The sequence below is a fragment of the Somniosus microcephalus genome, chromosome 1 (genome assembly GCF_052327205.1).
Source record: "Somniosus microcephalus isolate GS21.2 chromosome 1, FLI_Smic_1.0, whole genome shotgun sequence".
NCBI classification, from domain to species: Eukaryota; Metazoa; Chordata; class Chondrichthyes; order Squaliformes; family Somniosidae; genus Somniosus; species Somniosus microcephalus.
Genome location: NC_140987.1, coordinates 114,880,387 through 114,903,371, shown reverse-complemented (window position 1 = coordinate 114,903,371; position 22,985 = coordinate 114,880,387). Strand labels below are relative to the sequence as shown.

The following is a 22,985-nucleotide window of genomic DNA, read 5'->3' as shown; positions in this document are numbered from 1 at the left end:
GCTTTCCTGTTGCATTTGTGGCAACACTTTACTACCCCACAGTCCTTGGCTATGTTACACATGTCATTGACATTTATTCCAGGTTTAAATAAGTAAAAGGCAGTTTTTAAAATCTTTGTCAAGTAACTTTTTTAATTGTTTTGCCAGCCCTGATTTACAATTGGATGTTGTGTTTTACTCTCTCTAATCATTGAGTCAATATTATTGCCAAAATAGTTGTAGGATAGTAATGAAGAATACATTCTAGAGCTGATGGGTTTTCAGTATTCATTCACAAAGTGATAAATTGCTGTACAGAATATTTATTTAACTAGCTTAATACAAAATAAAGTGATAGGACATTTTGGCCTAGAAATTCAGTCTGGACACTTTTGGGGCGCTAAAGTCGGGCGCTCGCTAAAGTTAGCGCCCGCCGGAAAGTGTAGGCCACATCGCCGAAATTCAGTAGAGTTGGCCCTAAGTTTGGCCGAGCGCTGAAACTGGCGTTGAAATGCTGTGTTCCGGCGCTAAGCCGGCGATGCGGCCTAATAACGCCGAAGCCGGGCGCAGCGCAGGTGCGGTCATGTTTTGATTGACAGCAGACACCCTGACGCCGGCCAGCTCTTAAAGGGGGAAGGGTCAACTTTGACTGCTGCCACGCCCTGCATACTGGAGCCCTGCAGCTAGGCCTCAGCACTACTGGTGTGCCAAAATAGCGCCTGGAGCAATGGAGAGGGCCCGTGAGCGAGTGCAGCGCTTCTCAGAGCATGCTCTGAGTGTGCTCATTCATGGTGTGGAGAAGAGAAGAGAGATCCTGTGCCCGGACAGTGGCAGGAAGGCTCCCAGGAGCCAGTACAGGAGAGCCTGGGGCAAAATCGCCCGCAGGGTGTCATCCACCTGTGATGTCCCCAGGAGTGCGGACCAATGCCGCAAGAAGTTCAACGACCTCACTCGGATGGTGAAGGTGAGTACCCTTTCCAGTGTCCCCCTCATCCTTGCATGTGCACCTCACATTATGGGCAAAGGGACCTCAAAGGCCTAATGGGCAGCCCTCCTCCCGCAGCAATGGCACTTGCATGTTCATCAATAGCACTTTCTGCACTTAACACACTGGCCAAGCTATTCGACCATGGGAGGCAGTGCACCCAGCAACAGGGCACCACACTGGCCAAGCTATTCCACCATGGGAGGCAGTGCACAAAGCAACAGGGCACCACACTGGCCAAGCTATTCCACCATGGGAGGCAGTGCACACAGCGACAGGGCACCACACTGTACTTAGAGGCCGTCCTTTCTCTTGCAGGCCAAGCTGGCGAGCAATGTAAGGAGCCAGGCTGTCACTGGTGGAGGCCGTCCCGAGTACCAGGCGCTCACTGATCTGGAGGAGAGCGTGGCACGACTCATGCGTGGCCGGGTGACTGGCCCTGTCGCGATCGGCGAGGCGGACCCTGTACTGGTACCCACTGGTAAGGACATGACTGGTTGCACCTCTCTCGTTGCCCTCGCGCTTCAGATCTACATCCTTTCCCACTGACCGACAAATGCGCATAATGCACCACTCAGGCCTCCCTCGCTGACGGCCTGTCCTCACTCTAAAGCTACTCTTGTGCCTTCCTGCTTTCAGCTGGTGAGGAGGAGGTGGTCCCTGAAGCGCAGAGAGCCAGGCCCTTGGAGGAGGAGGACGTCGAGGACCAGGAGGAAGGCGGCACATCGGGGGAACCCTCCTCCGCGCCAGGGGATGGCAATGGAGGGGAGACGTCTGGCCTGCAGGAGAGCCGGGGGAGGTGTTGGAGGGGAGGGCCGAAGCTGGTCCCAGTAGGGTGGACGCACGCGGGAAGGCTCCGGCAGCACGCCGGCCTTCTGCCCAGAGGGGGGAGGTGTTGGAGGGGAGGGCAGAACCTGGCCCAAGTGGGGTCGACGCACGCGGGAAGGGCCGGCCAGCACGGCGGCCTTCTCCCCGGAGGGAGAGTCCGGACACGGTCCTCGCCCAGGAGGTGCGCGTCCTCGATGAGATGTCGGCGGCGTCTGAGCGGTGCCACCAAGAGTTCATGGGGGTGGTCGAACAGATGCCTCACACCATTGAGTCCCTGGCTCAAGAGTGTGGTGGCTTTCGGGGAATCACAGGCCAGGGGGTTCGAACAACTCACGGCAGCGCACGACAGGGGTGTCCAGCAACTGGCCGCAGCGCACGACAGGGGTGTGCAGCAACTCGCGGCAGCGCAGGACAGGGGTGTGCAGCAACTCGCGGCAGCGCAGGACGCGGGTGTGCAGCAACTCGCGGCAGCGCAGGACGCGGGTGTGCAGCAACTGGCGGCAGCGCAGGACGCGACTCGCGAGATGAGTGGTGCCGTCCAGACACTGGCAGAGCTGATGCGGGCACATACCAGGGCAGTTCGGGCACTCACTTCTGCCACACTCGCTGTGGCACGGAGGCATCCCCATGGCACCCGCCGCCCTGCTGCAGCACAGCGGTCTGGCCTCCCCCAGATTGCTGCGCTTGCTACACTGCCAGCCCGGCCGAGTGCCAGTGTCTCTGGCGAGCAGCGCGCACCTGCCATCAGCCAGCTTGCCCCCAATGGTGCTGCCGACACTGCCACACCCCAGCCAAGGTGCGACGAGCTGCTGCTAAGACTGATGCTGCCCAGCCACAGCTGCAGCAGTCAGCAGGCGGCCCCTCCCGGGCCAGGCATCGTCTAGGCCGACCCCCAAGGGCATCTGCCGACACGCTTTGTGGCCCTCATGAGCCTTCCCCCAACCTCGCCACACCCGCAGGGCCCAGGTTGAGGCGGAGCAGCAGGTCGGCCAGGGGCCGGAGAAGCCTGTCTAAGGACTCGCCCTCTCGGCACACCCAGTAGAGTGTGGTGAGAGCGGTTTGTTTTATATTGGGGGGCTTGTGTTGTGGGGGGCATTATTTTGTTAAGGCCGAGGATCAAGGCATTTTTTGTTTTCATGGGGGTGTCTCTGTTGTGGGGGGGGGGGGGGTTTATTTTTGTAAGGCCGCTGTTGAAGGCCTTTTGGATGGGCAAGTTTTGTTAGTCCTCCCCAGGTTTTGGGAGTGACAGATGTTTTTGACTGTTTTTTGGGGGTCTTGTCTGGTTTTCTGTTTCACGTGGGAAGGGCCCTGAGTTTGTGAAATAAAGCTTTTGATTTATTCAGCATGTCCAGGTGTCATGTTTGAAGTGGTTGTTGCGTTAACCGGCTGAGGGCTTGCGGAGCGGCTGCCTCAGGTGCGTTCATTGCCACAGGCCATTCCCTGACAGGGGGCCTAGAAGTGTCGATCAATAAGCCCCCGGCGGACGGCCCTTGTCGCTCCCTCCTGGGCTGGTCCTCCTCCTCCTCCTCCTCCTCCTCCTCCTGCTCGTCCTCCTGAGGTGGTGGTGCAATGCCAGGTGGCAGTGCCTGAGTCCTGCGGATAGCCAGGTTGTGCAGCATGCAGCACACGACGACGAACTGGGAGACTCTATCCGGCGAATACTGAAGAGATCCTCCGGAACGATCCAGGCAGCGGAACCGTTGCTTGAGGACGCCTATCGTTTGCTCGATGATGTTCCTTGTGGCTTGATGGCTTTCGTTGTATGCCTCCTCCGCTGGGGTCCTGGGCGCGCGGAGTGGGGTCATGAGCCATGTACACAAAGGGTAGCCCTTGTCCCCGATAAGCCATCCCCTTGGTGGAGGCTGTGCCTCGAACATGTCAGCCACAGTAGTCTGGCGCAGGATAAATGCATCGTGGCTGCTTCCTGGGAAGCGGGCATTGACAGCAAGGATGCGCTGCCTGTGGTCACACACCAGCTGTACATTTAGGGAATGGTAGCCCTTCCGGTTGCGGTAATCCTCGGCATTGTGGATAGGTGCCCGCATAGCCACATGCGTGCAGTCAATGGCGCCCTGCACCATGGGGAAGCCCGCGATCCTGCCAAATCCGACTGCACGCTGCTCCTGCCTCTGTCGGGTCATGGGGAAGGAGATGAATTGGTGTCTCCTCGCGTAAAGGGCATCGGTGACCTGCCGGATGCAGCGATGCGCGGCGAACTGGGAGATGTTCGCTATGTCCGCAGCAGCGGCTTGGAAGGAGCCGCTTGCATAAAAGTTCAGAGCCACCGTTACCTTCACTTCCACCGAGAGAGACGTCCTGCACATCAGCTGTGGACGCAGATCTGTGTGAAGCAGCTGGCAGATCTCTGCAACCACCTCCCTTCTGAAGCGCAGCCTCTTCACACAATGCGCCGCAGTCATGGTGAGATAGGACACCTGCTGCCGGTATTGCCTGAGTGGGTAAGGCCTACGTTGCCGACGCCTGATGGCCCCTCTGCGTCTAGGCATGGCTGGCCCTCTCTCACAGCGTCTGCGAGCCCTTCGCACATAATGCTGCAACTGAGGGTTGGCCCCCCATACAGCCCCCATAATAAAGTTGAGAACAGATAAATCACAATGAATCAAATGTCAAAGCACTGGCCAGAAGCCAAAAATACCTCTCCTATGTTGTCCCAAATCAGTAAGCTCTGTCCCTTGGTCTCTGTCCAGAAATCCAAAGCAGTAAAGTCATTGCAGCAAAATGGCTGGGCTTTATAGGTCAGTGTAAGTGCCCTTTAATTTGCGCTCCCCGAGGCCCACAGGGCCTCTTTTGCGTTCCACCTCACAGTTCTTAGCAGCGCCACGCCCACATTGGGCGGGCGCCACTGAATTTCCGGTTTGGGGCGCACAAACAGCGTTGCGCGACGATATGACGTCATAAGCTGCGCGCGCACCTGAGCGGGCGCAAACACTTTGTGCCGGCGCTAAATGTCAACTGAATTTGGGCGTCGGCACAGATCGGACTGCGTTCAGGCGCTAAGTGTCTAGCGCCGGAAATATAGCCCTTTTATGGCGTTAGCGGCTGGCGCAACCCACTGAATTTCTAGGCCTTTGTATATGCTGAGTTTCTGATCTCAGCTATGCTGTTGAACAGCTTGGGTGCTTTTCTACAAGAAGAGAGAGAATCTAGTGCCAAAAGTTCAGTATAAAGACAGATGTGAACCTGGATACTGAAATTCAGTTTGTTCTCTGCCACACTTGCACACCCAGCAAAGTAATTCTAAGTTTATATTTTATACTCCTTATACAATTGAAGTTAAAGTTCAGGACAGTTCTGTATATGTTTGTGTGTGTCCATCCATCCATAAGGACATCATCATATTCTGTTTTTCACCTATCCTCTTGCTTTCTCTTGAATCACAGAGCTGTGTGGTGTCAGTTGAGTAGTTCTGATACGTGAGAGGGAATTGAACAGATCTGACTATTTTAGGGGAGGGGAAGGATATTATTACAAATTGGTGATGAGTTCAGACTTAATAAACTACAGGAGTAAAGATCTCTCAATTTATACCTGTCCTCTGAACCCTGAGATGACACAAGCTTGGAAGCAGTCCTTTGTTAATATTCTGTGTTGTGGGTTTCAGAGAGTAAGTAGTTTTATCTTCTTGCTGATCCCTTATTTGTTTGTTGCTGGTGGCAGGTATCAGGGTGAACTTTCTCCATAGATAAAGGATTGACAATGGTGGTGTGATTTAGTGTAATCCACAGTGGCTATTTTAAGCAAATAACTTAAAGAGAACGGTGAATAAGATCCTTTTCAATAATGATTTCAACTGATTGTGTATGCTTTTAACATCAAACTTGCTGAATAGAATGCACATAATTAGAACATGGGCATAATTTATTCCATTCCTTCTTGGAATCATAGATTTTACAGCACAGGCTCATTGTGCCTGTGTCAGCTCTTTGAAAGAACTATCCACTTAGTCCCATTTCCCTGTCTCTTTTACATTTTTCTTTATAGATTATGGACTCTACTTCCACTACTGTTTCTTGAAAGTGTCCTAACAACCCTGTGTGTAGAAACAAAACCTCCCAATCTCTCCCTTCATATTTTTGTTGATGTTAAATTGATAATAAAAGCCTTGCTGATGATCTCTAGTTACTGACTATCTTAGGCTTTTGTATCCTTGCAATGGCTTTGACCTGCTTTCTAAAGTAAAAGAAAGGCTTGCATTTATATAGCACCTTTCACGACCACAGGTCATCTCAAAGCACTTTACAGCCAATGAAGTACTTTTGAAGGGTAATGTAGGGAAACCCATCAGCCAATTTGCACACAGCAAGTTCCCACAAGCAGCAATGAAATAAATGACCAGATCATCTGTTTCAGGAGTTGGTTGAGAGATATGTATTGGCCAAAACACCGGGAGAACTCCCCTGCTCTTTGAAATAGTGCCATGGGATCTTTTATGTCCATCCAAGAGGGTAGATGGGGCCTCGATTTAACGTCTCATCCGAAAGGTGGTACCTCGGACAGTGCAGCAACCCCTCAACACTGCACTGAAGTGTCAGCCTGGATTATGTGCTCAAGCCTCTGGAATGGGACTTGAACCCACAACCTTCTAACTCAAAGGTGACAGTGCTACCACTGAGCCATGGCTGACACCAAGTAGGGCACCCAAAACTGGGCACAACATTCTAACTATGGTCTAACCAATGATTTGTATAGGTTTAGAATTACCTCTTTGTTTTTGGTCTCTATACTATTTATAAAACTGAGGATCCCATATGCTTTTATTTTAGCAACTTTATCAACTTGCCCCATTTTATGTATCTGGATCTTTAAGTGTCATTGCTCTTTTCCTCTTAAAGTTGTACCATTTAGTGGGAATCGATTACATAGATGGAACCTACTCCTGCGTATATCATTGGTTCCAACATGAACCACAACCTCTGGCTGCTCGCCTTTCCGTTTCCAGAACTTTTTGTATTTGTTCCGTGATGTCCCAAACCCTGGCACCTGGGAATAATGTACCATTTGAATCTCTGGATTGTGGCTACAGAAGAAACTACCTACACCCCCGCCCCCCGCCCCCAAACCCTTGACTATAGAATCTCCTTGCATCACCACAAGCTTATTCTTACTCCCTGTACTGATCCCCCACGGGTAGCTATTTGCTCCTCAGTTCCTGTCGTCATTCATGATTGCTCTCCTCTGTGTCGCCCCTTTTGTCTACATCACTGGTACCTAAACTGGTATATCGATTAGAAAAATCCAGCCCAACAGATGATCCGCTTTCTAACCTGACCTGTTGCTTCCTCCCTGTCTGCCGATAGTCACCCAGTCTCCTTTACCAGCGTCTCTACTCTTAGCAACCTGTGAGGTGACCTCCCTCTGGAACATCTGCTCCAGAAAACTTTCTCCCTCCCGAATGTTGCAGAGTTTGTCCTGTTAACTCTCAAACTGTGTAACTTTCTGCTCAAGGAGGGAAACCTTTGTACACTTCAGACATACATATTCACCCTGCATAGTACCTGAGTCCAGGCAGCTCTCAGCATACATGCTGCACACATCACTCTAGGCTCTGATCCTACCATTCCTATTTTTATATTTGACCCAATAGGTCATAGTCATAATGGCACAGAAGGAGGCCATTCGGCCCATCGAGTCTGTGCCGGCTCTCTGCAGAGCAATCGAGTCAGTCCCATTCCCACGCTCTATTCCCGTAGCCCTGCAAGTTTATTTCCCTCAAGTGCCTAGCCAGCCTTCCCTTGAAAACATTGAGTGTGTCCGCTTCCACCACTTCCGTCGGCAGCAAGTTCCAGCTCCTCACCACTCGCTGCATAAAAGAAGTTTTTCCTCACATCCCCACTGTATCTCTTGCCCAAAACCTTAAATCTGTGTCCCCCTAGTCCTTGTACCATCAACTAGTGGGAGCAGCCTTTCCCCATCCAGCCTATCCAAACCTGTCATAATCTAGTACACCTCTATCAAACCACCCCTCAACCTCCTTTGCTCTAATGAAAACAAATCCAGCTTCTCCAACCTGTCCTTGTAGCTAAGACCCCCCATCCCTGGAACTATTCTGGTAAATCTCCTCTGCAACCTCTCAAGGGCCTTCACATCCTTCCTAAAGTGTGGTGACCAGAACTGGATGCAATACTCCAGTTGTGGCCTAACCAGCGCTTTATAAAGATTCAGCATAACCTCTCTACTTTTGTACTCAATACCTCTATTTATGAAACCCAAGATCATATATGATAGCAAAATACTGCAGATGTTGGAAATCCGAAATAACAACAGAAAATGCTGGAAAAACTCATATATGCTTTGCTAACCACTCTCTCAATATGTCCTGCCACCTTCAGGGACCTATGCACATTAACTCCCAGGTCCCTCTGTCCCTGCACACTCTTGAAACTCTGCCATTAAGTGTATATCGCCTCTCCCTGTTCCTTCTGCCAAAATGCATCACCTCACACTTCTCTGTATTAAATTCCATCTGCCACTTGTCTGCCCATTCTGCTAACCTTTCTATGTCCTGTTGCAGTCGCTTGGTATCATCCTCACTGTTTGCCACACCCCCATTTTGTCATCGGCAAATTTAGAAATTCTACTTTTGTATTCCAATATCCAGGTCATTTATATATATCAAAAAATTCTTTTAAGTTATTGTCTATTGAATTATTTCTATTTACTCACTCCAATTTATTTTTACTTGATACGTTTTGAAAGTCTCTTTCAGTCCTACCCCTGAATCTGTTGTGTAGTAAGTGGTGGTGATGCTGCATGCAAATTCACAGTTTATGATTCGCTGAATCTTGCTATATCCTAATTAATAAATCTGAGTGTCAGGGAAAAATCCTAGCATTCATCCACATCCACTCACTATCATCAGAGGCAGAGTGACTGAGCACTTGGAAAAGTGTGAGCTGATCAAGGAATCAGTATGAATTTATGAAGGGTAAGTCATATCTGACGAATGTAGTTGAATTTTTTGAGGACGTTACCAGCATGGTGCATAAGGAAGTTGATGTTTATATGAACCTCCAGAAGGCATTTGTTACGGTTTCGTGCAAGAGATTATCAGCGTGATTAAAAGCTCAAGGAAATCCAGGCAACTTTGCGACATGGGTTGGTAATTAGATGGTAGGTAGGAGACCGAGAGTAGGGATAAAGTTCTCTGATTGGTGGGATGTAAAGTTGTGTAAAAAAAAGACTTGCATTTATGTAGCGCCTTCACAACCTCAGGACATACCAAAGCGATTTACAGCCAATTAAGCACCTTTGAATTGTAGTCACTGTTGTAATGTAGGAACAGTGAATACACAGTGTCGATGGTAGCAGGAAGTTAAAACAGGGACATAGACAGATTGAGTGAGTGGCCAAAACTATGGCATATGTAAGAACATAAGAAATAGGAGCAGGAGTAGGCCATTCAATGAGATCATGGCTGATCTTCTGCCTCAATTCCATTCACCGGCCTTATCGCCATATCCCTTGATGCTCTTACTAGTCAGAAATCTATTGACTTCTGATTTGAATATACCCAATGACTGAGCCGCCACAGCCCTCTGGGGTAGAGAATTCCAAAGATTCACCACCCTCTGTGTGAAGAAATTTCTTCTCATCTCAGTCCTGAAATGGCCTACCCTTTATTTTAAGGTTGTGGCCCCTGGTTCTAGACTCCCCAGGCAAGGTAAACATTCTCCCAGCATCCACCCTATCAAGCCTTGTAATAATTTTGTATGCTTCAATGAGATCCCCTCTCATTCTTCTGAATTCAAGGGAATACGGGCCTATTTTACTCAATCTCTTCTCATACGACAGTCCCGCCATCCCAGGAATCAATCTCGTGAACCTTCATTGCACTCCCTCTATGGCAAGTATATCCTTCCTTAGGTAAGGAGACCAAAATTGTACACAGTACTCCAGGTGTTGTCTCACCAAGGCCCTATATAATTGGAGTAAGACTTCTTTACTCCTGTACTCAAATCCTCTTGTAATGAAGCCCAGCATACCATTTGCCTTCCTAATGGCTTGCTGCACCTGCACATTCACTTTCAGTGACTCATGTACGAGGACACCCAGGTCCCTTTCAGCATCTGCATTCCCCAATCTTTCACCATTTAGGAAATACTCTGCCTTTCTGTTTTTTCTACCAAAGTGGATAACTTCACATTTATCCACGTTATAATCCATCTGCCATGTTCTCGCCCACTCACTGAGTCTGTTGAGATCCCCTTGAAGCCTCTTCACATCCTCTTCGCAACTGACACTGCCACCTAGCTTTGTGTCATCAGCAAATTTGGGAATGTTACATTTAATCCCCTCATCCAAATCCCCATGTGAGGTCAACAATTTTGGATCTGAGAAAGACAAATCAGAATTTTTTTAATGGTGAGAGACACAAAGCTGTGGAGAAGCAAAGGGATTTGAGTGTCCATGTGCACAAATAACTAAAAGCAAGTGCGCAGGTACAAAAACCAATGAAAAGGTACAATTTGCACAGGCACAAGAAGTAATCATAAAGTCTAATAGAAAGTTGGCTTTTATTTCAAGGGGGTTGTATTTCAAAAGTCAGGAAGTGTTGCTTCAGTTCTACAGAGTGTTTGTCAGGCCCCATCTAGAGTACTGCATTCAGTTTTTGGCATCACACCTCAGGAAAAATATATTGACCTTGAAGGGTGTACAGGGCTAATTCACCAAAATGATATCAAGGCTTAAAGGTTGCATAAACTTGGTTTGTATTCCCTTGCATTTAGAAGGTTGCGAACATAAGAACATAAGAAATAGGAGCAGGAGTAGGCCAATCAGCCCCTCGGCCCCTCGAGCCTGCTCCACCATTCAATAAAATCATGGCTGATCTGATCCTAACCTCAAATCTTCTATCACTCTCCATCCCACCCGAACCCATGTGATCTCCCGGGAGAGGCGAAAAACCAGATTAAAAAACCCAATGGCCAATTTGGGAGAAAAAATCTGGGAAATTCCTCTCCGACCCATCTAGGCGATCGAAACTCTTCCAGGAGATCACTCTGTCCCTATATTTTCTACAGTACTTACCTTCTGTAAAGGCGATCTCCACCCTAGCCAGGAGCAGGAATAAAACCATCTCTTGAAATCTAACACAGAATTAGAACACAAGAAGTAGGAGCAGAACCAGGCTACACGGCCCCTGGGCCCGCTCCACTACCCACAGGGCCATGACCATTCCGAACCTAGACTCATGTCCAATTTCCTGCCCGCTCCCCGTAACCCTTAATTCCCTTTACTTCTAGGAAACTATCTATTTCTGTTTTAAATTTATTTAATGATGTAGCTTCCACAGCTTTCTGGGGCAGCAAATTCCACAAACCTACCACCCTCTGAGTGAAGAGGTTTCTCCTCATCTCAGTTTTGAAAGAGCAGCCCCTTATTTTAAGATTATGCCCCCTAGTTCTAGTTTCATCCATCATTGGGAACATCCTCACCGCATCCACCCGATCAAGCCCCTTCACAATCTTACATGTTTCAATAAGATCGCCTCTCATTCTTCTGAACTCCAATGAGTAGAGTCCCAATCTACTCAACCTCTCCTCATATGTCCATCCCCTCATCCCCGGGATTAACCGAGTGAACCTTCTTTGTACTGACTCGAGAGCAAGTATGTCTTTTCTTAAGTATGGACACCAAAACTGTATGCAGTATTCCAGGTGCGGTCTCACCAATACCTTGTATAACTGCAGCAATACCTCCCTGTTTTTATATTCTATCCCCCTAGCAATAAAAGCCAACATTCCATTGGCCTTCTTGATCACTTGCTGCACCTGCATACTAACTTTTTGAGTTTCGTGCACCAGGACCCCCAGATCCCTTTGTACTTCAGTACTTTCCAGTTTCTTGCCATTAAGATAATAACTTGCTCTGTGATTTTTCCTCCCAAAGTGCATAACCTCACACTTTCCAGTATTGTATTCCATCTGCCAAATCTCTGCCCACTTACTTAGCCTGTCTATGTCCCCTTGCAGGTTTTTTATGTCCTCCTCACTCACTACTTTCCCTCCCATCTTTGTATCATCTGCAAACTTTGATATGTTACACTCGGTCCCCTCCGCCAAATCGTTAATATAGATTGTAAAGAGTTGGGGACCCAGCACTGACCCCTGCGGAACACCACTAGTTACTGATTGCCAGTCTGAGAATGAACCATTTATCCCAACTCTGCTTTCTGCTCGAGAGCCAATCTTCCACCCACGCCAGAATATTACCCCCAATCCCGTGATTTTTTTTATCTTGAGCAATAATCTTTTGTGTGGCACCTTGTCAAATGCCTTTTGGAAGTCTAAATACACTACGTCCACTGGTTCCCCTTTATCCACCCTGTATGTTACTTCCTCAAAGAACTCAAGCAAATTTGTCAAACATGACTTCCCCTTCATGAAACCATGCTGAGTTTGTCCTATTAAATTATGTTTATCCAAAAGTCCTGTTATTGTCTCCTTAATAATGGACTCTAACATTTTACCAACCACAGATGTTAGGCTAACAGGTCTATAGTTTCCAGCCTTCTGCCTACTACCCTTTTTAAATAAGGGTGTTACATTAGCAGTTTTCCAATCTGCCGGGACTTTTGCTGAGTCCAGGGAGTTTTGGAAAATTATTACCAATGCATCCATAATCCCTACCGCCACTTCCCTCAAGACCCTAGGATGTAAGCCATCAGGTCCAGGGGATTTATCCGGCTTGAGTCCCATTATTTTACCAAGTACCACTTCCTTAGTGATTTTAATCGTATTTAGCTCCTCTCCCCCTAGAGCCCCCTGTTTGTCCAGTGTTGGGATATTCTTAGTGTCCTCTACCGTAAAGACTGATACAAAATATTTGTTCAGCATTTTTGCCATCTCCATGTTTCCCACCATTAATTTCCCGGTCTCATCCTCTAAGGGACCAACATTTACTTTAGCCACCCTTTTTCTTTTTACATAACTATAGAAACTTTTGCTATCTGTTTTTATATTTTTTGCTAATTTACTTTCATAATCTATCTTCCCTTTCTTAATCAATCTTTTAGTTATTTTTTGCTGTCTTTTAAAGACTTCCCAATCTTCTATCCTCCCACTAGATTTGGCTACCTTATATGCCCTTGTTTTTAGTCGGATACTATCCTTAATTACTTTACTTAGCCACAGATGGCTATCTTTTCTTTTACCTTTTTTCCTCAGTGGAATATTTTTTTTTTGGAAGTTGTAAAATAACTCCTTAAATGTACACCACTGATCATGTACCGTCTTACCCTTTAATCTATTTTCCCAGTCCACTCTAATCAATTCCGCTCTCATACCTTCATAGTCTCCTTTATTCAATCTCAGCACGCTTGTTTGAGATCCAACCTTCTCACCCTTTACTTGAATATGGAATTCAACCATGTTATGGTCACTCATTCCAAGGGGATCCTTTACTAGGACATTTTTAATTAATCCTGTCTCATTACACAGGACCAAATCTAAGGTTGCTTGCCCCCTGGTCGGTTCAGTTACATACTGCTCAAGAAACCCATCCCTAATACACTCAATGAACTCATCCTCAAGGCTGCTCTGCCCAATTTGATCTGTCCAGTTAATATGATAGTTAAAATCCCCCATAATTATAGCTGTTCCCTTATTACAAGCCTCAACTATTTCCTGAATAATACTCCGTCCAACAGCGTTGCAACTGTTCGGAGGCCTATAGACTACGCCCACTAGTGTTTTTTTCCCCTTATTATTCCTTATCTCTACCCAAACTGTTTCACTATCCTGCTCCTTTGACCCAATATCATTTCTCTATTATAGTGATTCCTTCCTTTATTAACATAGCCACCCCACCTCCCCTCCCTTCCTGCCTGTCCTTCCTGATTGTTAAATAACCTGGTATGTTTAATTCCCAGTCATGGTCACCCTGCAGCCATGTTTCTGTAATGGCCACAAGATCATACCCATATGTAGTTATTTGTGCCGTTAACTCATTCATTTTGTTACGAATGCTACGTGCATTCAGATGAAGAACTTTCAAATATGTTTTGTGACACTTAGTTCCTGTTTTTTCCCCTTTTACCACTTTACCTTTTACTCCATACCTTCTGTTCCTTCCTGACACGTTCTGTTTTTTAATTTCCCCACTGCTACCTAAGTCTATGACCTTCTCTGTTGTCATTTCTGTTATTTGCTCTCTAGAAACCCCCCCCCCCCCCCCCACTAATTAGTTTAAAGCCCTCTCTACAGCCCTAGTTATATGATTCACCAGGACTCTAGTCCCAGCACTGGCCAAGTGGAGTCCGTCCCAACGGAACAGCTCCCTACTCTCCCAGTTCTGGTGCCAGTGTCCCAAGAAGCAAAACCCATTTCTCCCACACCAGTCTTTGAGCCACGCATTTAACTCTTTAATTTTATTTATCCTAGCCAAATTCGCTCGTGGCTCAGGTAATAATCCAGAGATTATTACCCTTGAGGTTCTGTTTTTTTATTTGACCCCTAGCTGCTCATACTCCTTTAACAGAACCTTCTTCCTTGTCCTATCTACGTCGTTTGTACCAACATGGACCACGACTACTAGATCCTCCCCCTCCCACTCCAAGTTTCTTTCCAGCCCAGAAGAGATGTCCTTAACCCTGGCACCGGGCAGGCAACACAGCCTTCGGGACTCCCGCTCTTGACTGCAGAGAACCCTATCTATCCCCCTAATGATACTATCCCCTACCACTACAACATTTCTTTTTACTCCCTCCACTTGAATGGCCCCCTGTACCACGGTGCTGTGGCCAGGTTGCTCATCCTCCCTGCAGTCCCCGCTCCCGCCCTCACAGGGAGTAAGAACCTCGATCCTGCTTGACAAGAGCAAGGGCTGCGGCTCCTTCAACACTACATCCTGGATCCCTGTACCTTCCTCACTCGTAGTCACACCGTCCTGACCCTGACCACGGACTACATCTGCAGTAATTAATTTCATAGGTGGGACCACCTCCTGAAACAGAGTCCAGGAACTTCTCCCCCTCCCTGATGTGTCGCAGTGTCTGAAGCTTGGTCTCAAGCTCTTTAACATGGAGCTTGAGTTCCTCTAGCAGCAAACACTTATCGCAAATGTAATCACCGTGAGCCTCAATGGGGTCCACCAGCTCCCACATTTCGCAACAGTGACACATCACCTGTTCATCCATATCTGTGTAATTAATTCAATTTCTTATTATTAGTTATGAAGACCCTCTGCCCTGATATAGATGATAATATTACACCACTATTTAATAGGACTTACCAACTTAAAGGTATAGAAGAGAAGGAAGAGAACCTACCAACCAGCTGATCACCAACCTCCCTCATGGAAGCTGTCTGGGGGACCTGTCCGGTTGAATTGTCTCGCTGCTCCGCGTCTGCAGTGTTGGATTAGCCTGAGAGAGGGACGCAAAACAGAGCAAAAAGCACCCCCTCACCTCCCACTTGCCCGAACTCTGCCACTTACCAAAGTCTGCTTACACTCAATGCGACCGCACTCAGCGCTACCGCACTAAGCCCGCCCCTTTTTATACCCGGATTCTACTTCCGGTTTAAACTCCCCAACAGCTTAATTTACTCAAAATTTAAAAAAATAAATAAATAAATAAATAAATAAATAAACTTACTTCAAATAATTCACTTTTTTACTCACTAAAATTCAGTAAATGCACTTAAAATACTTTTTCTGCCACTTACCAAAGTCTGCTTAAACTCAATGGAGTAACCTAATTGAGGTGTTTAAAATGATAAAAAGATTTGTTAGGGTAGATACTGAGAAACAAATTCTTCTGGTGAGGGAATCCAGAATAAGGCGGTATACTCTTAAAATTAAGTCAAAAGGCTGTGGCTGCTGGATCAAGACTAAGATTGATAGTTTTTTGTTAGCTGAGTATTACCAGGGATATGGAGCAAAGGTGGGTAAGTGGAGTTAAAGTGCAGATCACCAATGATCCAATTGAATGGTGGAACAGGCTCGAGGGGTTGAATGACCTACTCCTGTTCCTAAATTCCTAGTGTATATGTCCTCTCTTTATTCTTCCTTCCAAAATGTGTTACCTCCCATTCCTAACACTGAATTTCACTTCACATCTATGTACTCAATCAACTAAACTTTCTGTCTTCCTGAAGTTACTTCACGGTTAACCACAGTACCTATTTTTGTGTCATCTACAGTTTTGATACTGTGATGCCAATACCTGCGATCACATCAATATTGAGAAGAGCAATGCTCCTAATACTGACCTCGGGGGCACCACTGTTTACATACCTCCAGTCAGAAAAGCATCTGTTAACCACTACTTCATTTACTTTTGGCCAGTTTCCCATCCGTGCTGTCAGATTTTCTGTTATACTTTGTGCTTTAATTTTATCAGCACGTGTGGCACTTTATCAAATGCCTTTTGAAAATCCATATGCACAACATATATCGCATTTTCATTATAAATACATTTATCTTCTTGAAGAGCTCTATTAAATTTGCCAAACACAACTTGCATTTTATAAATCCATGCGGTTTCCTTTGTAGGTTATGTTCTCTGTACCCACAGATAGCTGTCTAACTGGTAAATATTTATCTTGTGCTGCAAATGGCAGTACATCAGTTAGAGGGCTGTCATACAGGGGCCAGTATAATGTGATCTTGGTTCCAACTATTCCTGTGGTATTGTTGCCCTGTTCATTTTGGATTATTGATTAGTGATATTTCTACAAATGTTAAGCATGTATCTAAACCATATGTATTGTACTGCCGATGGTTACCTTTACAGCAAATTTATAATTAAAGCCTTGCTGATGCAGTATTGGTCTCGAATCATGCAAGCTTTTTAATTGTCCATGTTAATCATTACATTACTGATGTGGTATCCCCTGGATATCTCAGCAAAAAAAGGATTTGTAAAAATAACGTGAAAGAAAATAATTAAGGAGACATTTTTCAAGTACAGCTGTTCTGAAAATTGAATGTTTTTAAGGTTGTCTGATCACTTTATTTGACCAACTATCAAAAATGGGGTGAACATTTGTATACTACCCTGATTCTATTGTCATGTTTTCTAATATAACATTGATTGAGTGGGGAATGGCGCTCAAAGGGTTGACGGTGGATAGGCAATGGCAAACATTCAAAGACCGAATGGATGAGCTACAGAATTTGTTCATCCCAGTTTGGCGTAAAAATAAAACAAAAAAGGTGACTCAACCGTGGCTAACAAGGGAAATTAGGGATAGCATAAGATCCAAGGAGAGGACATATAAATTGGCTAGAAAAAGCAATAATCCTGAGGATTGGGAGCAGTTTAGGAGTCAACAAAGGAGGACAAAGGGATTAATTAAGAAAGGGAAAATAGAATATGAGAGTAAGCTTGCAGGGAACATAAAAACTGACTGTAAAAGCTTTTATAGATATGTGAAGAGAAAAAGATTAGTGAAGTCAAGCGTAGGTCCCTTACAGTCAGAATCAGGGGAATTTATAATGGGAAACAAGGAAATGGCAGACCAACTAAATGCATACTTTGGTTCTGTCTTCACAAAGGAGGACACAAATAACCTCCCAGAGATGCCGGGGAACATAGGGTCTGATGAAAGCGAAGAACTGAAAGAAATCAGTATTTGTAGGAAAATGGTGTTAGGATAATTGATGGGACTGAAGGCCGATAAATCCCCAGGGCCTGATAGTCTACATCCCAGGGTATTTAAGGAAGTGGCCCTAGAGATAGTAGATGCATTACTGATCATCTTCCAGAACTCGATAGACTCTGGAACGGTACCCATGGATTGGAGGGTAGCTAATGTTACCCCACTATTCAAAAAAGGTGGTAGAGAAAAAGCGGAGAATTACAGACCGGTAAGCCTGACATCGGTAGTGGGGAAAATGCTGGAGTCTATTATAAAAGATGTAATAGCAGAGCACTTGGAAAGCAGTGACAGGATCGGACAAAGTCAACATGGATTTACAAAAGGTAAATCATGCTTGACTAATCTACTGGAATTTTTTGAGGATGTAACTGGTAAAATAGATAAGGGAGAACCAGTGCATGTGGTGTATTTGGACTTTCAGAAGGCTTTCGATAAGGTCCCACACAAGAGATTAGCGTGCAAAATTAAGGCACATGGGATTGGGGGCAAGGTATTGACTTGGATAGAGAACTGGTTGGCGGACAGAAAGCAAAGAGCTGGAATAAACGGGTCGTTTTCCGAGTGGCAGGCAGTGACTAGTGGGGTACCGCAAGGATCGGCCCTAGGACCCCAGCTGTTCACAATATATATTAATGATCTGGACGAGGGAATTGGATGTAATATCTCCAAATTTGCAGACGACACAAAGCTGGGCGGGAGGGTAAGCTGCAAGGAGGATGTCGGGAAACTCCAGTACGATTTGGACAGGTTGGGCGATTGGGCAGAAACATGGCAAATGCACTATAATGTGGATAAATGTGAGGTTATCCACTTTGGTGGCAAAAACAGGAAGGCAGATTATTATTTGAATGGCAATAGATTGGGAGAAGGGGAAGTGCAAAGAGACCTGGGTGTCCTTGTGCACCAGTCGCTGAAGGTAAGCATGCAGGTGCAGCAGGCGGTTAAGAAGGCAAATGGTATGTTGGCCTTCGTAGCAAGAGGGTTCGAGTACAGGAACAAGGATGTCTTGCTACAGTTGTACAGGGCCTTGGTGAGACCGCACCTTGAGTATTGTGTGCAGTTTTGGTCACCATACCTGAGGAAGGACGTTCTTGCCATGGAGGGAGTGCAGCGAAGATTCACCAGGCTGATACCTGGGATGGCAGGAATGACGTATGAGGAGAGATTGTGTCAATTGGGCTTATACTCACTGGAGTTTATAAGATTGAGAGGGGATCTCATCGAAACCTATAAAATTCTGTCAGGTCTGGACAGACTAGATGCAGGAAGGATGTTTCTGATGGCCGGGGAGTCCAGAACCAGGGGTCATAGTCTAAGGATAAGGGGTAAGCCATTTAGGACTGAAATGAGGAGGAATTTCTTCACCCAGAGAGTGGTGAACCTGTGGAATTCTCTGCCACAGAGGGCGGTGGAGGCCAGTTCATTAAATATATTCAAGAAAGAGTTGGATATGTTTCTTGAGGCGGAAGGGATCAAGGGATATGGGGAAAAGGCAGGGACAGGGTACTGAATTTGGATGATCAGCCATGATCACATTGAATGGCGGAGCAGGCTCGAAGGGCCGAATGGCCTACTCCTGCTCCTATCTTCTATGTTTCTATGATAGGTGTAGAATATTGTAGGGGGCCAGACTTGTACTCGAATCCTTTCCCATTTGGTGGCCTGACCATAATGGGAATCCAGTCTCATTGTTGGGAGCTTGATCAGCAGTGGTGAATTACTGTCCACTGACTATTATAGTTAACTGCAAATATTATTTTAAGACTACTCTCAGCTGGTTTAAATCTTCAGTCTCTGTAATTCATACCCACTCAATCTATTTAAAGGTGTTCTTAAATAAAGATGAAGGTTGGGGGATTGCAATCTTAGCCTTCTTAGCTTTAATGCTCAGTGTTCCAGCTTTGTGTATTCAATAGCTGCCATGCATAATAATGAAAGTTGCATAGACAATCAAAAACAGAAAGTGCTGGAAATACACAGCAGGTCAGTCAAAATTTGTGATTTGTCCAATTACTGGCCTTCATTAAGTATGTAGGGAGAATGGTAGAGATTGCTCGTAACTTTTATGTTGTTTTTTGTGCTCAAGGTGAAGGAATATTGGTGCTAAGGAGAGGAATACTTCTATTTTGGCACTGTATCTGCACCAAGGGCTTCCAGTTCTACATTCGAAACATTAACCTGCCTTTTATCCTTTTCAGTTACCCACTGACCTGCAGTGTATTTCCAACATTTTCTGGTTTTTTTTCCAGTGTTTGCAGTTTTTCTGTGTGGCTCAATAGCACACCATGTTATTAATTTACCTCTTGAGGCACAGGGAGGGGGAAAGGATGTTGAGAGTTGGTGTCATCAGTGAGTGATGGATAATAGCATAGTATTTTCTGGGTTGTCATAAGTGTATATTGATGGATAAAGATGCTGATGGATTAGCCTTGATTTTACTTTTAAATCAACCCTGACTGTCTATCCCTTTGAGCTTAACATATGCTTTTAATCCTCTTCCAAAAGTGTACTTTAAAATGATTATTGTTTCATACAATATCAACTGCTTCCCTCTCCAAGTACTGTGAAAATTGACAATTATGGGTATCTAACCAAAAATTACAGGCATTTTGTTGCCCATGCTTTAACTGTTCTGCAATTACCTTGCGACTGCGACAAAATATCTCTTGTTCCATATTTTTGCTAGCCTTAATGCAAAATTTGAAAAGTTTAGGTGGTTCTGCATCTGTTGCTGCCTTTGCAATAGTTATAAAATTGCATTATCAGGCCAGATGGAGAGGCATGCCCCGGTAGTTAGACTTGTTCGTGCACATTTAGGTTTTAACATTTTTTGCCCACAAAGTTGCTGGAAGTGCGAGCTGATAACGGCGCAGCGAGGGAAACAGAGCATCTCCTTAACCAACGAGATTTAAAGATTGAGAAATAAACATAAGGACTAAGATGGAGGGTGAATTTGTGGGTGAATTCAATGCCAAATCAGGTACAGAAAGAGAAATAAAGACACAAAAAAAAAGATTGGATGAAAGAGACAGAAAGGAAAAGTAAGAATTTTTAAAATTACATTTTTAAAATTACATTTTTAAAATCTCAAAACAATTCACAACCTGAAGGAATGAGATAAAACACTTACAATTGTTTACTTTCTGAGGTTGATTGATGGTCATTAACAATTATGTTGTTAAAAGAGTACTTGTGCTGTTGATTACTAGACTTAACTTTCTGTGACAGTTTAATGGGCAGTTAATATGCAAATGCAGCAGCTTCATGAAAATCACGGGGTATCTCTTCTTCGCTACAAGTTGCTGGCCGCTTTGTGTAGTAATAACAGCATCATTGTTCAGACGCTGTTATTTTTTCAGCAAAATCTGTTTTATTATGTAAACAAAAATTGGTACAGTGAATGGAGAAATGGTCTGGAGCAAGAAGCCTTGAAAAAATTTGGGTGGGAGCAGGGAGGGGGTTGCGGCTTGTGAAGAAGGTTGGGGGAGAAGCAGCAGGGAAGTTCAGGATCCAAGTTGCATAAAGCACCAGCAAGACACCTGAAGGCCACACAAGCAAATACCTGTTGAAGGGGACTGAGTTTGTCCGTCCGTGCGTTGTGTTGGTAAATACTGCAAATGAAGGCGACTGGCTCCAGAAATGGAGCAGAAGTCAAGCCCCAGAGAGAGGCAGGCTTGTGCAGGAGAAAGTTTGTGTATTGAGCTGTAATGTTTCACAGGGATTTTTTAATGATTTTTGATATGTTACAAATTTACTTGTTGGGAGGATATAGTTCGCTGAGTCAGAAGGCAGCACAGCTATCAAAATTACATTGAAAAGATTATTTGAGCAACTTGGAGCTGTGGAGCTTCTGGTTCTAGATTGGTAGCAGGAGGGTGGGAGAGAGGAAAAAGTGATTTGGTTGATTTTTGTATGGTTTATGGGATTAGATTAGACAGGGCTTGATGGCCGGCGTGGACACGATGGGCCGAAGGGCCTCTATCCGTGCTGTATGACTCTATGACTTGTCTGTGATTGCTGGTGGTGGCTTTTCTACCTATTGGATTTCTAACCAAATCAGCGTGCTTAACTGAACAGGTAATGGTCATTTAGAGTAGTTAGAGATTTTTCATGCTGGAATCGCATGTATGATATTCTGAGTGTGATGCGTGCTATGCACAAGACTTCAATTCTGTCGAAGATAAATTATTAATTTAAATCAAACTACTTTTTAATTTGCTTCAAATGCAGAGTTTTTTTATGTACATATATTAGCATTCAGTCTTAAAACACTCCAAAGGTTTCTGCTTCTGTATCCCTCTCTGCAATATTTTGTACCACCTGAATGTGTTTCTGTGGAAGGATAACTAATTTTATGCAGGATAACCCATATAATATTTGGCCTAGAATCTCCTGCTTGCATTAAGACTAGGTAATTAAATTTTTTTAGGCTTCCTTTGATCACCTTAATACCTGAACAACCTTTGCAAAGGAAAGCACTAATCAGAATTTATGTGGAGTTTGCAGAAATAGGGCAGGAGTTGTAGATGACAGAAAGCACAATGGTGAAGATGCAGCAGTGTGTGTAATTTTCCTGCTTTACTAACAATTTTTTTTCTGTGTCAGAGAGTTAAAGAAGAAATACTGCATTACAGCAATACCAAAACTGGTGATTGTAAAACAGAATGGGGATGTCATCACTGACAAAGGCCGTAAACAGATAAGAGATCACGGCATGGCATGCTTCAGGAACTGGATCGAGGTGGCAGAAGTTTTCCAGAATTTTTCAGTTGATTGAGAACTACCATGAAATATACTGTAGAATCTGGAAATGAATGTGCAGGGAAAGCCTGTGACATTTGAATGTAACTCTTATAGTTGAAGCATAGGTCTGCAACAAAAAAGAAGCTCTAGTTTTACATGCACGTTCTTATTTTAAACAAAGCTCTGTAACCAAACGTAGCAAGCTGTGCATTTATAAACAAACAAATTTCTTCGCGTATTTTGAAATGTTTCTTCTAAAATTTGTACTTTACAAATACTATAAAAATCATTTTTATTAAAGACATTTTAATCCTAATGTTTTTGATTTTGTTTTTTTTTCAATCTGCCAGATTGGATAGTGAGATAGTAAATACTATCACTTTTTCTGCATGAAGTAGGCCTGCTTTTAATGTGATGTCATTATATTTTTCTAAACTTGAGGAAGACCCTGTGGTGCAATCCATACATTTTACTGAACTAATACAAAAGCAAAATTGCGTGGGTTTCCTCCGGGTGCTCCGGTTTCCTCCCACAGTCCAAAGATGTGCGGGTTAGGTTGATTGGCTATGACAAATTGACCCTTAGTGTTAGGGGGATTAAATACGTGGGGTTACGGGGATAGGGTGGGATATGTGTCGGTGCAGGCTCGATGGGCCGAAATGGCCTCTATCTGCATTGTGGGGTTTCTGTGATTCTGTGAAAATACTGTGGATGCTGGAAACCTGAAATAAAAATAGAAAATGCTGAAAATACTCAGCAGATCGGGTACCATCTGTGGCGAGAGAAACCAAGGTAACGTTTCAGGTCGATGACCATTCAAAAGAACT

At 45.1% G+C, this 22,985-nt stretch overlaps 1 protein-coding gene across 1 annotated transcript in view; it reads left to right on the top strand.

The window, feature by feature from the left end:
- nxnl2 (nucleoredoxin like 2) overlaps positions 1 to 22,474 on the top strand; it is a 28,178-nt gene extending 5,704 nt beyond the window's left edge. The window contains exon 2 of the mRNA XM_085984756.1: positions 22,021 to 22,474. Coding sequence (XP_085840882.1) covers positions 22,021 to 22,192 — 172 coding nt within the window. The 3' untranslated portion in view covers positions 22,193 to 22,474. The remainder of the gene's footprint in view (positions 1 to 22,020) is intronic.
- The last annotated feature ends 511 nt before the right edge of the window (positions 22,475 to 22,985 follow it).